Below are 13,668 nucleotides of genomic sequence, written 5' to 3'. Positions count from 1 at the left end.
TAGTAACTGCGAAATCAAAAGAGGTGGAATTTGTCGTTTGATTAGCGTTGAATTCAGCAGCGAAATTCGCTCGTGAAGGCAAGACGATAAATACGCTCTTCTTTTTACATCAAGTTTCTTAATTCTTAGGTTCCGTTTCTTAATTCTTTGAATTCTATAGAACTCTGTCAAAAGAAAGAAACCTTATTCATCCGTCCGTTCTTCATTAATTTATTCTTTATTTAACTGTTCATTGCGCCAAATTGATGATAAGCCAACGGTCAAAAATTGACGATGACCGAACGAGATGACATCCGGTTATCCAACCGGTGGCCACTTCTCGGTAGTCCATCTATCGAGATCGACGTACTCTCATGGTTCGAGGTCATCCTCGTCCAGGTGCATTGGGTCAGCTGGTCGACTTCGTGTCGCCCTTCTTTCTCCGACGATCTGGCCTCAGGCCAACTGGGACCGTTTCGCAGTCGCTGCCAAAGGGGGCAATGCTGTTGCTCAATGATCGACAACGATCATGCTCATCGATCCTTCATAAAGGAAATCCGCGTCTCATGAACAAAACGAAGAAAGTTTGTTACCTGTGTCGAAACCATAACAGTTTCCTTTAGAACGATCTCAGCATGAAATTGGAAGTATTCTCTCCAGTATCGTGGAGTTACATACTTTTTTACTTCGAAAAATAAGAAGTTCTCTGGATTTTCGGAGAAATTAATACTTTCATAAGATTAATCGTATCGTTAAAATTATAAATAAAGGAAATGTAGGCAATATTCGACACAATCGAAACAAACAATTTATTTATGAATATTCATATAGAGAATGCTTTAGTGGGTTAGTGTATAAAAAAGTATAATGCGGCAAATGATAGAAGTATTCAAATCGCATGAAAAGTAATATTGGAACGTGGTCTTCTCATTAACGATGTAAGGAAGCAACCAGGCGAATTAATGTGGTAATCTAGAGTAATTATCCTTTGTAATTACATAAGCGTACATAAATGGGCAATTATAATAGATCGCAGCAGAATGTATTATCATTTTTCGTATAAATACAATCTCTTTATTATTTTATTTCCATAGAATTCATTCTTATGCAGTTTTCTAGAGAGCTAACTAACTATGAAATCGTTTTCATCGTTATACCAATGGTTTCGTGAAGTATCGGCCGAATGAATTCGCGGAGATCGTTAAGAACCGAGTAGTTGGCAATTAAAGAAATCACTGATCGATCTCGTTCGACAAATACGTATCGTCAGTAGCCAGGGTTTCGTAATCATGTGCCGTAATACCGAAGGATAGCTTACACGCTCTGTTTACCGTAATATTGTGGACATTGTAACGTTGTAATAAAGGAGCTCGAGTATAAATGCAAACCGCTCAAAGCGCTTGCAGAAAAAGTTTCAGTGAAACAATTGTTATCGTCGATCGGAAAGAATCGGCGAGCCATATTGCTTGCTCGAACGATATCAACATATGTAGAATCGAGTTTTATTCATTTTTAATATTATTTAATCTTACAACATGTACGTAGGTAACATGATATTTAAATCTTCGTCTTTGTTTATTTGTAAAAGATGCAATGTTTATATATCAAGTTTTTACGTGCGTCGATAATTAAATTAAATTAAAATAATTAAGATTATTAATTAGATAACAATTTAATCCGCATTACAACCAACAACGAGAAATTTTTCGAGCCGATTGCAGTAGAGTTTTCAAGAAACCACTAGAACATTTCATAATATATATCCAGGATCTTTGGAAATCAATAATTAATCGATTATCTCTCCAATAAGAGAATTCATTTCGTTTCAAACGAAGCTGAACATTCAATAATTCTTCGAAAATTGTCAAGTTTCGTTTCTACATCCGTTACAAGAATCCGGAAAGTATCAGAAACTCGATAATCCAAGAAATTATTTCTGCATGAAATTGCCAGCCATAAATCCTGCCTCGACGAACAAATTCCCCGACTGATCCTACTTAGCAGTGACGTAATAGCGATTCAAATAGCGCTAAAAGTTAACGGCGATCCAATGGAACAGGTGAGAGAGGTAGTAGAACAGGCTGGGTCGCGACTATAGCCATTCAAGACCAACGAAATTCTGCGAAATCGGTGAACTCGGCAAATCGAGTATATCGAATGAATGAAACACCAGCGTGGAAAAGAATCCGCTTGATCTCAGATGACGCTGGATCCTGCAGGTGTACCACGACACGACGATGAAAAACAAGCCGACTGTCTGGATTTTTCCTCGACTCGTTTGGTCCAAGAATGTTCGAAACAATGGCGGTGAAATCGCTTTCGATCGAATTTTCGGTGAATATTAAGATTTCGAATCATTTCCTGGTGGAAAATTTTTGTAATGGTGATTTAGGATTTCGAATTTAAGATATTAGAATTTGGAATCGTCAGGTTGCAAGATTTTTTAATAGGTATCTCGATTAATTTCGATTTCATATTTTTGAGACTTTGGTTCAACACAGGGTTTGACAATCAGCCAATGTGAGTGGTAGAGTAAAGTAGATTATCTATTATTTTATGATCTTTTTGTTTAAAAATTCTGAATTCACAAAATTTTTCGTCCATGCTTAAATCCTACAAAAGTCTGCCAATGACTCGATTACTTGTCGTTAAACGATTTTTACGTATATCGTTATACCAAACACTATACTTTACTTTCATCGACACAGTCAGGAAGAAGAAGAGAAGAAATGGATTAAAAGAATTTACTTTCAGTTTCATAATGAACATCTATACTGGCCTATTTTCCTCGACAGTATATCGATACGTTTATGTAAAACAAAACGACCAAGTGGAAAAGCCTCGTGCGGTACGTCGCGCGTGCGAAGGTTTCCAGTAGATTTAGCCGGTGTGCACGTGGCACGAGCCGAGACGGAAGGGGAAATATTCTCGCGAGAAGAAGAAAGGAGTCGGTCAGATAACTGTACGTCGCGGCCTCTGGACGACATCTTCAGCATCGTCGAAGCCTGGGACCTCTTCTCCTCTCATTCCCATACGGATACAGTATATGCCTTATACAACGATTCCCGATTTGATCTTTGGTCTTCGTTCAACACACGCTTGGACGTCGTCTAGTCTTTGTCTGTTGGCTGGTTTACTTACTTACCGGCATCGTGCAATTCGAGGTCTTAGTCTAAAACAACCGGTACACTTTGCCGTCGGTTGTTTTCCAAGAACGACACCTCAATGGCATTAAGTCGACACCGTACGACCATTGTCTTCCGTTTACGAGATTATTAGTTTTTCTTGCGTTTTTTTACAATTACGTAAATGGAATAGAGCGAGGAATGAATGGAAGATAATATTAAAGTACGATATTTCTTTGATTTTAATATACCAATTTTGCATATTCATGTTTTATTTACCGATTGTTCTGCATTTACGTATATGTATTTTTTGTTACGACATATTTGTGACGCGTAATTGCTCGTTTCTGCGCGTTTAACAACGTGACATCGACCGAACGTTAGGTTGATCAAACATCATTTCTCGAGCAAACATCATCGTTCACCACCCACCGCTTCTTCTCCTACGGGTGCTATTAAGTGTCCTTGATGAATATATCGAACGCGTAAACTTTTCAGAATCGGGTAATCTGTTACAGTAAACAAAATTGACATATTCTGATCGTAATAATAAATATAATATACCTAAAATCTCTGTAATACTGGCAAAATAAGTATAGCATTACTAAAATTTGTACGAATTTACACGAAGGCTCGAATCTCTTTAAAGGCAATCAACATAATACGTATGATACGATATAATAAAGATAAATTCTAATATTATGTACAAAAACTTATTTCTCATGAAAATAATCAAGAAATTGTTTATTTACAGATGTAGGATCGCTATCAGAAGTGAGAGCATCTAGGATAGAAAGGGATCTGCAAGGTGAGCGTTTCACCCTCTCAGCGTGCCTGTCTTGCATCCAACTCATGTCTGTTTTCTCCAATAGAATTTCGCTCGAACACAGACTTCGTAGCCTGAAATTAATACATTTCATCAACCTTATTATTCGATAGTTACATTATTCGCGACGAGTACCACGTTCGAGCGTAATTCTATCGGCAACAACGATTCTCTCTTTCGCTTTCCTCTCTCGTCTCCGCTGTCTGGCCTTTCTCTTCTCACAGTTAAAACCGATCGTTCTGTCTCTAAAAACTTGCATTGTGCGTGTCGACGCGAGGTGCGGCCGTGTACATAATCAAAAGTTATACTTATTTCGAAATACATACATGTTTCTATCTGTCTATGTGTCTTTTCTTTATTTTTCTTTTTTTCTCTTTTTTTTTGTAATACTTTGTCTTTAATTCTATTTTATTCCCTTCTCTCACGTACATGCCACCTTGCGTTACGTTTCCGTGGGTAAATGGGCTCAAAATCGCTGACCAACGACTCACAGAAAATACAGTTTGTTACACAAGATCGAAGATGCAATATCTCTTTGTGCAAACTAAGTGCTTTCGTAAAAAGCTTTAGACAGATTAAAAGTAATTTAACAAAATGAATAGCCTGTTGCTCAGTTTCTATCGAACCAGGTAAAATTATTTCTCGAGTTATCGTTATTGCAGTACGGGTCGCGTAAAGTTGTCTTTCTCGAATACGAAAAGTAGAGTGAGTGTAATATGAAACTACCTTCAGCAATTTATCACTGTCTAATCATGGCGAATCGTCGAACGTTAGAATTGCAATATTTTATAATTTTCCACAGAAAATTTGAGGTAATCGAACCACTATTGAAAACATATCTTAAATTTATTTAGAGCTTCTTACAAACAGAATTATTTTCCACAAAGGAGTATCGCGTCCAGGATCTCGTATTACAGACTGTATATAGTCTCGAGGGATTTGATAATCAATCTAACAAAACGATTCGAAAGAAGAAAGAATAAAACCAAACAGTAAACAAAAATGAGACAAGTATATCAACAATGAACACGATTATAGATACATAGAAGAAACTTTCACTATTCGAAACGTAAAATTCGTTTCACGGTTCGCACGGACCCATAAATCGAGCACGAATTAGACACGGCTTCATTGTGACCGAGCAAAACACAGATCCTCTGTAACTCCCTTTCAAGTCCCTCGAGCTGTACATATTATATTATATATACATAATACCGATACTGGACAACTTTTGAACGTCTGGCGCGCCTCTTATCGTCATTTTCCTGCGCGCATTGATTCACGGAGTCCCGTTTCCGGTAGCACGAAACGGAACGAAACGAAACGATATGATTCGGGCCCGTGAACAGTGCGACGATCGGAAATCGATACTCGTGGACAGAGGGTAGAGAAACGGGGACGTAGCAGGTTGCTCTCTATAGTCTATATACCAACAGGATGACTCGTCCACTAAGATCGTCTGTCTCTTTTTTTTCTGTTTCTGTTACTGCTCCCGCCTGCTCCTCGCCTCTTCAACTCTTCTCAACAACTGGATGCCGTCTGCCTCCAACGTCCGCCCGCCACTCCGTCTCTCCGACGACCTACATTATCTAAAACTAAAAATACAAATAATCAAACCAAACAAACCAACAAATATATCTATATAACTATATATATGTACACATATGAACGAATGAAAAACCGATTGGCCGAACTGAAACCAATTAATACTGACGATAATTGCGACTGTTGAATGACTCAAACGAATTTACCACATGACTTGGACGATTCTCTTGTTCTCTATTAATACAATTATACATGGATAATCGATCAATTATAACGGTCACCGAAACACGTGCTCCTCGTGCGGCGATTGTCCCCGGTGTTTCTGAATGATCCTAAAATCCTCCTGACTCGTTCCATACTCGATGATCGTCCTCAGGTGTTACCACGGTCCTCCTAGTCTCGGCTCGACCCGGTAAATCCATTCCTCCGGTCGGTCTATTAACGAAAACTGCCCGAACCTTCGTCCAAGATGGAGCCAGCACGGAGTTCGCTACTCAGGTACTCGGTACCACGTTGGACAACGGTCGTCTGTATGCTAGAATATTATCTACGTCTAGCAGAGTATTCTACGATAAGGAACCAGCACCAGATTCACCTACACCTTATGTGGTTTATCCCTCGAGAACCTCTGACGACGATTGGCAGCTGAAAGTAGCTCTCGACAACGCACCCATCAAAGCATTAAGGGATATCGAAGAATCTAAATTGGAGGAAAATCAGGAGAGAGATTCTGGGAATCAAAGTAGCGAAGGAAAATCGTCAACGAAATTGGACGAGTTATCCAGGGAGAATGATATATTTAGCAGAAGAGAATTAGGGTCAGATTCGCAGAGATTCAAACCTGCTAAGGTCAGGCCAGCGGATAATCTTCCTACGTACACTGTTACTCATGAATATGTCGCGAACAATTTTGAAGACGATCAACCTAAGAGTTTCAGACCTCGAGCGCCTAAAATCTTTAAACCTCAGCCAAAAGCTCCTTCTACACTCAAGAAATTAGACATAAAGCCTCTGGCTACTGTAACGTACCATGGTTTCGCTGAATTCACTACGACTGTAGGCGAAACTGTCATAGTTTTCTCTCCAAGTACGTCACCAGCTCCAGTCGGTCGCCCGGCTACTACGATCAAAGGAGACGCGACCTTGAGACCTGACGACGGAATCGCAGTAGTAAAGATCAGGCCAACCAGCGTGGTCACTGGTCAAGAGAAGACCAAGCAACATCCTGGACGTAAATCTGATCCAAAAAGCGAAACAGGCGATCCTTTGTTAGACGCCATTAACAGAGCTAATATTCAGCCAAGTGTCACCGAAGATTTCGAAGTAGAATCTTCAACAACATCTACGGAGCCTCTTCTTTTAATACCAGATGTCGAAACTGGCTCGTTAAAACCTACAGGTCTTCTAAAAGTTGTAGACTCTACTACTTCCCTTGATGGCACTACCACTCACTATAAGAGTTTAATTTATGGAACATACATTGGTACAAATTACGCTCAGATTATACATACGTCGTCGAACGTGTACTTTTTCCCTGACGAAGCCACTGCGACTTACGATGCCGAAGATACTACCGTAGATTATGGAACGACTGCCACTGAAGAGCCTGAACATGAACAGGACACTACATTAGAAATAACGACTGGTACTACACCAAGGGTAATTGCTACGAGCGAGGAATCTCTTCCAGAAATGAACGAACTGACCACTCCTATTAAAGACACCACTGATAGCGTATTAACGACCTTGAAAGATATTTTGGAGAGTGCTAGAAGAGTTCTTGGTACCACGGAATCGGCTGCTCCAACGTTAGATGATGAAATTCCTAATGATATTGTTCCTGGGGACCCTCAAGGTCGTAGTATCAAGGGTGGCAGCTCGAAGAACGATCTTGGTCATCAAAATCACAAGGAGCACGAATTTGAGCAGGAAGGTAAAATTACTTTGGCTACCAGGCTACTTCCTTCCACAGTGTATAAGACGTTCACTTACTTCACTACTTTCTTCGTACCGAAAGGCGATGAAACTACAACTTCCGTTATTTCTAATGAAGTAGTGTCTTCCGACGTTACCTATCTGACAGAGTTGATTCTGCCTAGCGAAACTGCGTCTCCGATTCTTCAAACGACGTTGCCTGAACCTGTGACGACAAGGACAGCTCCTGTTTCGATCACTGCGTTGGAAGAAGAGCAAACAACGAAGCAGGACGAAGAGATAGAGCTGATATTCAAGACCCTGTACACTACGTATACTTATCTGACGACGTACTTCCAGGAAAGCACTTCGAGTATTTCTAGTAGAGAAGTCGTTGAAACAAATGTGATTACTCAGACTGTTGGACCTAATGGAGTGTCTGCAGTGGTTGCTGGATTGTTTGAGAAGGATGAGTCCAGTTTGATATCACCAACCAAAATTTCGGATAAAATTTTGCCTTCGACTACTCCTGAACATGAAGAAGGGACTGAAAAGTATCCAACGACTATGGAACAAACGACGGAAGACATTCTTACCACGTTGCAAGAACAAGATACTACTACTGATCAGAATATTCCAACAGAACCGGGAACAACTGTTAAGGAATTTGAAGACACCAAACACACGATACCTGACATTGAACCAAGTCCAACTCCAGCCTTACCCACTCAAGAAGTAAAGGAACAGATCAAAACTTATTATACAACTTACACTTACTTCACCACAATCTTTGTTGATGATGAAACAGAGATTGAAACAAGGACAGAGGTGTTCACCAATGTAGTCACTGAAACCATTCAACCAACAGCTGTGGTGCCTGTTATTCAAGAAACAGAGCGACCAACTACACCTAGAGAGGAACCAGCCAATAAACCAGCCGTTCCACCGGAGATCTTGGCCTATTTGGAAGCCATTCAGAGACAGAAGTCTCAAGAAGAAGCGCTCCTTCTTGCCAAAAGGGTACAACAACAAGGAAACAGTAAAACTGAGGAAACCACGAATGCGCCTGAAACTAAAGAAACTACGACAGAGGATTCAGACACTTTGGAAGAACAATCGACTACAGAAAATTTGTTTCGCGGTTTCGAAGTGAACGCGCAAGTGACGCCAAATCCACCAATGGAAGGCGAAATCTTAGGCTCTATGATCACTGATGTCGTATCTTCTTCCAGTGCTGGAAGTGGCACCGTTCTAGACGTGATGGATAAAAGAAACGCAGTTCCTGAAGACCAGGAGCTTTCAGAATCTAATCATCACGACGTAGAGCCAGCACCAACTCTTCTACTTCAAACAAGTTATACTACCTTTACTTATTTTACAACGATGTACAAAGGTGACGAATCTAACATAGTTAGCCGTCTAGAAACAGTTACAAATGTAGTCACAGAGACAATTAGGCCAACAGCTGTGATCCCTGAAGAAACGAGCACACTGCCAGTTACGTATTTCACGACGTTCACTTATTGGACTACATTCTACAGAGGAGGCGACACTGTCACTACCAGTCGAGAAGAGACTGTCAGTAATGTTATGACACCGGGTGTAGCACCTACGCCTACCGTAGAGTTAGGCGTGATCATGACTTACAGACCAACGACGACAAACATAGAAGACAGCCAATCTAGCGAAAAAGAATCCAAAATCACTGCCGACAATGAAGTGACGCCCTCAGTCGTCGTTCCTATTGAAAATTCGAAAGCTGAGGAATCAGAAACTACAAGTTCCAAAGATATTACTACTCCATCTTCTGAGAATGTTCTACAATCAACTACAATTTCACCTGAACCTACCACTTATTATACTACTTACACATATTTCACGACTTCTTACATTGGTAATGAGACTATTTTGAATAGCAGATTGGAGACTGTCACTAGTGTCTCTGTTCCTGATGTCCTTGCAACTTCACAAGTGGCAACAGGAAGAGCAATTGATGGATCAGTGTTTAAACAAACTTTAGCCACCGAAGAGAAACCAGTCATTCCCGCAAAACCTACTGAACTTCCAAAAATTGGTTTAATCTCGACGATCAGGTCAAGTCAAGTAAATGATGGAACCACTACTCATTTTATGACTGATGTTCATGGTACATATATCAATGGATTGTACGCTCAGGTTGTAGAAAGCTCGACAAGAGTAGAGACACCGCCTCTGCCTTCGTCCGTAGTTACTCCAGTCCTACCAACAGGAATTTTATCGATGAACAAGGGTATCGTGGTAGACGCCGATGAGATTACTACTATTTATTTTACGACGAAGCAGATTGGAACTTTGTTTGATGGTCTTTATGCGAAGGTTATCGAAAGTACTTCGAGTACGAAGATTAACGAAGAGAGGAAAGCGACTATTTTACCTACTCAAGGTCACAGAACTGGTTTGGTTAGATTAATTCAAGGTCAAATTGCGAATAATGGAACTACGACATTCTATCAATCTAAGGTGATTGGAACCAGTATCGAAGGTAGATACGCTCAGATCATAGAAAGCACATCCAGTTTTCTATCTTCGACTCCAACGGCAAACATCGCGCCTACTTCCACTCTGCCACCTGGCAAACCAACTCAAATCGCAGAAATCTCACCTTCGCCTGCTGTCATTCAATCTTCCTTATCGGAAGACCCAACGACGGAATCCCCGGAACAAGACGAAGACTCAGAACAGAATGAGGAGAGTGAAGAAGAGGATGAAGAAGGGGAAGATGGACAAAGTTCCAAGAAGAAATCTAGACTGACCTTTTCTACTAGAAAAAGAACTTTCACTCCAGTGATCAGACCATTCGCCTCCAGAAACAGACCCACGTTTAATCCCAAAAGAAAGGGTGCTCAGGGTGCAACGACGATTACCAGAACAGACATAACACCCACAATAACTGCGACCTTGGCTGGAAAAGGAAATAGATTTGCATCTTCTAGAGGTCGAGTCAGTTCACCAATAGGACCATACTCTTCTACGTTGTCTCAGTCAGGTTCTAGGAGGTTCTCAGGAAGAAGAGGTTCACCAAATACAGCTAGTAGTTATGCATCAACTATAACTGGAAGTACCAGAGGCAGAGCTCAATCTAGAATATCTCCATCCTCTGTTTTCCAAGGAAACAGAAGAGGACCTACGTCGATTAGAGGATCTTCAGCCAGAGTTGCATCTCGTGCCTCAAGCTCAGTTTATCCTGGAGTCTCTACTAGATATAGATCACCAATCAGACCTTCGTCTACCTTGTCAAGAGGTCAGGCTACGGTTAAACACGACGACCAGGAGAACGATGCTAATGAATTCACTACGACTACGTTGGTGACCGAGGAGACGCCTTATACAGAGGATATAGAGGATGGAGAGACCGTGACGACACCTTTGCAGACGACCACAGAGTCTTCGAGAAGATCCACGAATCCCTTACTCAGATTCCGTAGACCTATTAACTTGAATAATTCCGGCAGAACTGGTACTACACCGAGACCGCCAACGACTACACGGAGAAATGGAAATTTAAATAGAGCCACTTCGCCAACTGTTCCTAAAGTGACTAATACGAGAACCAATGGAAGGGTAAATGCTCCAATTTCAACTAGACCAAGACAAGGTGGCACGGGGTTATTTCCGCCTCGAGGTCTACTTGGGAGAAAGCCGGAATTACCCATCGAGGAACAGATAGAACCAAACGAAGATATAGAAGAAGAAGGAGAAGAGAATTTGGAGGACGAGCCTGTGGAAGAAATAGCTGACAATGATTACGAAGGATCGGAGCATGAAGATAGAATCAATCGTCGGTCTGGAAAATCTGTCAGACCCACTGTACAGATTAGGCCGTTTAACAGAGCACGAAGAATACGTCGACAGGCGAGTCAGTTGAGATCTTTGACCAGTCGATTCAGAAGACCTAGTCAGAGCTCGTCGAAGTCCGAAGAAAAATCTGACGCTAGCGAAAACGTGTCTAGCAAAGAGGAGACTTCCAAGTCTAGTTCCAAACCTATTGCTCGGTACAACAACCGTGCAAGGTCTCTTACAGCGACTAGACCAACGTCTAAGTCTAATAATCCTGAGAAAACATCTGCAGAGTCTACAGAATCGAGTCAAAATAAAAATAGGAATAGGTCTAAACAATCTAATAATGGAGACAGAAACGTTGCCTCCAGAATAAAACCTTCTTCAACTTCAAATAATGGTAGACAGTTTACTTTAAGAGAAAAAGATGGATCTTCTTCTACCAGGACGAATTACAAAAGACCTAGTTCTTCAAATTCCAGGACAAATGGAAGATCGACTACTACTACTAATTCAGATCGAGTAAGGCCTCCACGATTACGAAACGGTTCCAATAAATCGTCAGAGAATACCAGTACAAGACGAACACCTCCTTCTAGTCGCACTTCCTCGAATAGATCCTCCAATAGAAATAGCAGCAGAAGAGGTTCTTCTAGTAGATCAAGAGGATCTCTAGAAGATATCCGAGAAGCACCTACCGTGTATCCTGACTTCGATGGAACGATCACAGTGACTCATTACGTGCCCACGGAAGTTACTATTCCCGTAGTGAACAATGGTATCACAGAGCACAGGAACATAATAACGGCACAACCCAGTACAGAGATTTTAAGTCCATCTCAGTATAGTACAGTGACAGGTGGAGACGGCAAGCCGTTAGTGGTGATTGTTAGCGAGGTAACCGGTACCAATCCTCAAGGTCAGACCGAAGTAACCCGATTCCTGCTCCACGAGACGCCCACCACTCGTGTCTCCCACACATTAACCACACTAGGTGGTCGTAGAGCCTCTCAATCCGTAATTGTACCCACCACAGTCTATTCTGTAGAGAACGTGGTCTCCACGGTGCAACCTTCTCTCCCTGGAAATGCGCCTCTCGCGAACATCCTTCTATCGCAGTTGCTCCTCGGTCAATTAGGTCAGGCAAACCCTCTGCTGCAGTCTCAAGGTACACCGTCTACTCAGTATAATACGCGTACGACTTCGTACGTTACTACGATCACTAAGCAGCAGAGTACCGTGATCCCACTCACTTTTCGGGGCAAGGAGATTCTAACAACCTTGGTGGATACTTCGACAGATGTGGTGACTGCTACAGAGTTCATCACGGATACAGTGGTGGTTACACCTACTGCAGCGTTGCCAGCGGCGAATTTGAACTCATTGTTACTGTTACTTCAGCAGCCTCAACCACAAAAGAACGCTAATCCTTTGCTGGATCCTTTGTTCGCTGCTCCTCCATTCACTCAGAGCAATACTTTGCCTGGAGAGGTGGAGAGAAGGCATCAGCCAGCTGACTTGGATTATAAACACGATAATTATGAGTATTCCGACGAAGAAGATGACGTTCAGGAGTATCAGAAGCCTTCCAGGTCTAGAAATGGTCGCGGTAAAGCGAACGATAGGAAAGAGGATCATTCTAGTGCGGCTAGAGAGGAATCTAGCGTAGTGACGTTATACGTTTCTGGGAGACGGCCAGGAGAGTTCAGTACTGTTCTGAGCACCGTGAAAGTAAGCGATACGTCTCGAAGACGACGAGACACCGGGGAGGATTTAGTCGTTGAGGTTCGACCCTCGATCCCACCGTCGTTGCACGAGGGATCGGAAGACATCACGGTTCTGGCGGGAAGTGTGGACTCGCTAGAAGCGCATGCGCCGACACAAAGTCTCGAGAGCGTAGTGGGTGACGTAGGACGGCACATTTCCACGTCCATCCACACCTAACCCTCAAATACACACACTTTAGATAATCCTTCCCCTCTTCTACTCTTAACTGTTGTCATTCGATTAATTAATATGTAAGCCCATCTATGAGATCCATTATGAGAAGCCCACCTAGACCGAAGCTGATGACCTTTGATGAACCTTTCGCGGGTTCGTATTTTGTGTGCATTTTCGTGCAGGAATTCCACAACAATCACGATATACATATGATGTACCATAGATCGAATTCTTCCGGAGGATTGTTCACGGAAGAAAGGAAGTCCTTCGTGAAAGAAGAAAAATAAAGCTCGCAGCTTCGGTTGATCGACAATGATCCATCATTCTATCATGCCCATCTCACGCCCTGTTCGCTCTTCCCCAATCTTTCTTCTTTTTATCTTCCCTCCGATTCTATCCTCTGATATGGTCCTCCACTGGTCCAGTCTACTAATACAGCCTCGAATCCGCCGCCGCACGCGCGCCCACACGCGATAAAGTCTACACGCGACGCATGGTACTCTCTTTGTCTCTGGTATTTGT

The 13,668-nt window shown here is 42.0% G+C and overlaps 1 protein-coding gene across 1 annotated transcript; it reads left to right on the top strand.

Annotated features, from left to right (window-relative positions):
- Positions 1 to 5,841: 5,841 nt before the first annotated feature.
- On the top strand, positions 5,842 to 13,597 carry LOC126867229 (uncharacterized; the record flags this gene model as incomplete). The annotated part of the gene is made up of 1 exon (XM_050621468.1): positions 5,842 to 13,597. A coding segment is annotated over one exon (7,308 nt), but the record flags the coding sequence as incomplete, so codon positions are not given.
- Positions 13,598 to 13,668: the final 71 nt, after the last annotated feature.

This window comes from Bombus huntii, chromosome 7, assembly GCF_024542735.1.
Source record: "Bombus huntii isolate Logan2020A chromosome 7, iyBomHunt1.1, whole genome shotgun sequence".
Classification (NCBI taxonomy): Eukaryota; Metazoa; Arthropoda; class Insecta; order Hymenoptera; family Apidae; genus Bombus; species Bombus huntii.
Note: the sequence above shows the minus strand (reverse complement) of the source record. Positions and strands in the feature narration are given on the sequence as shown.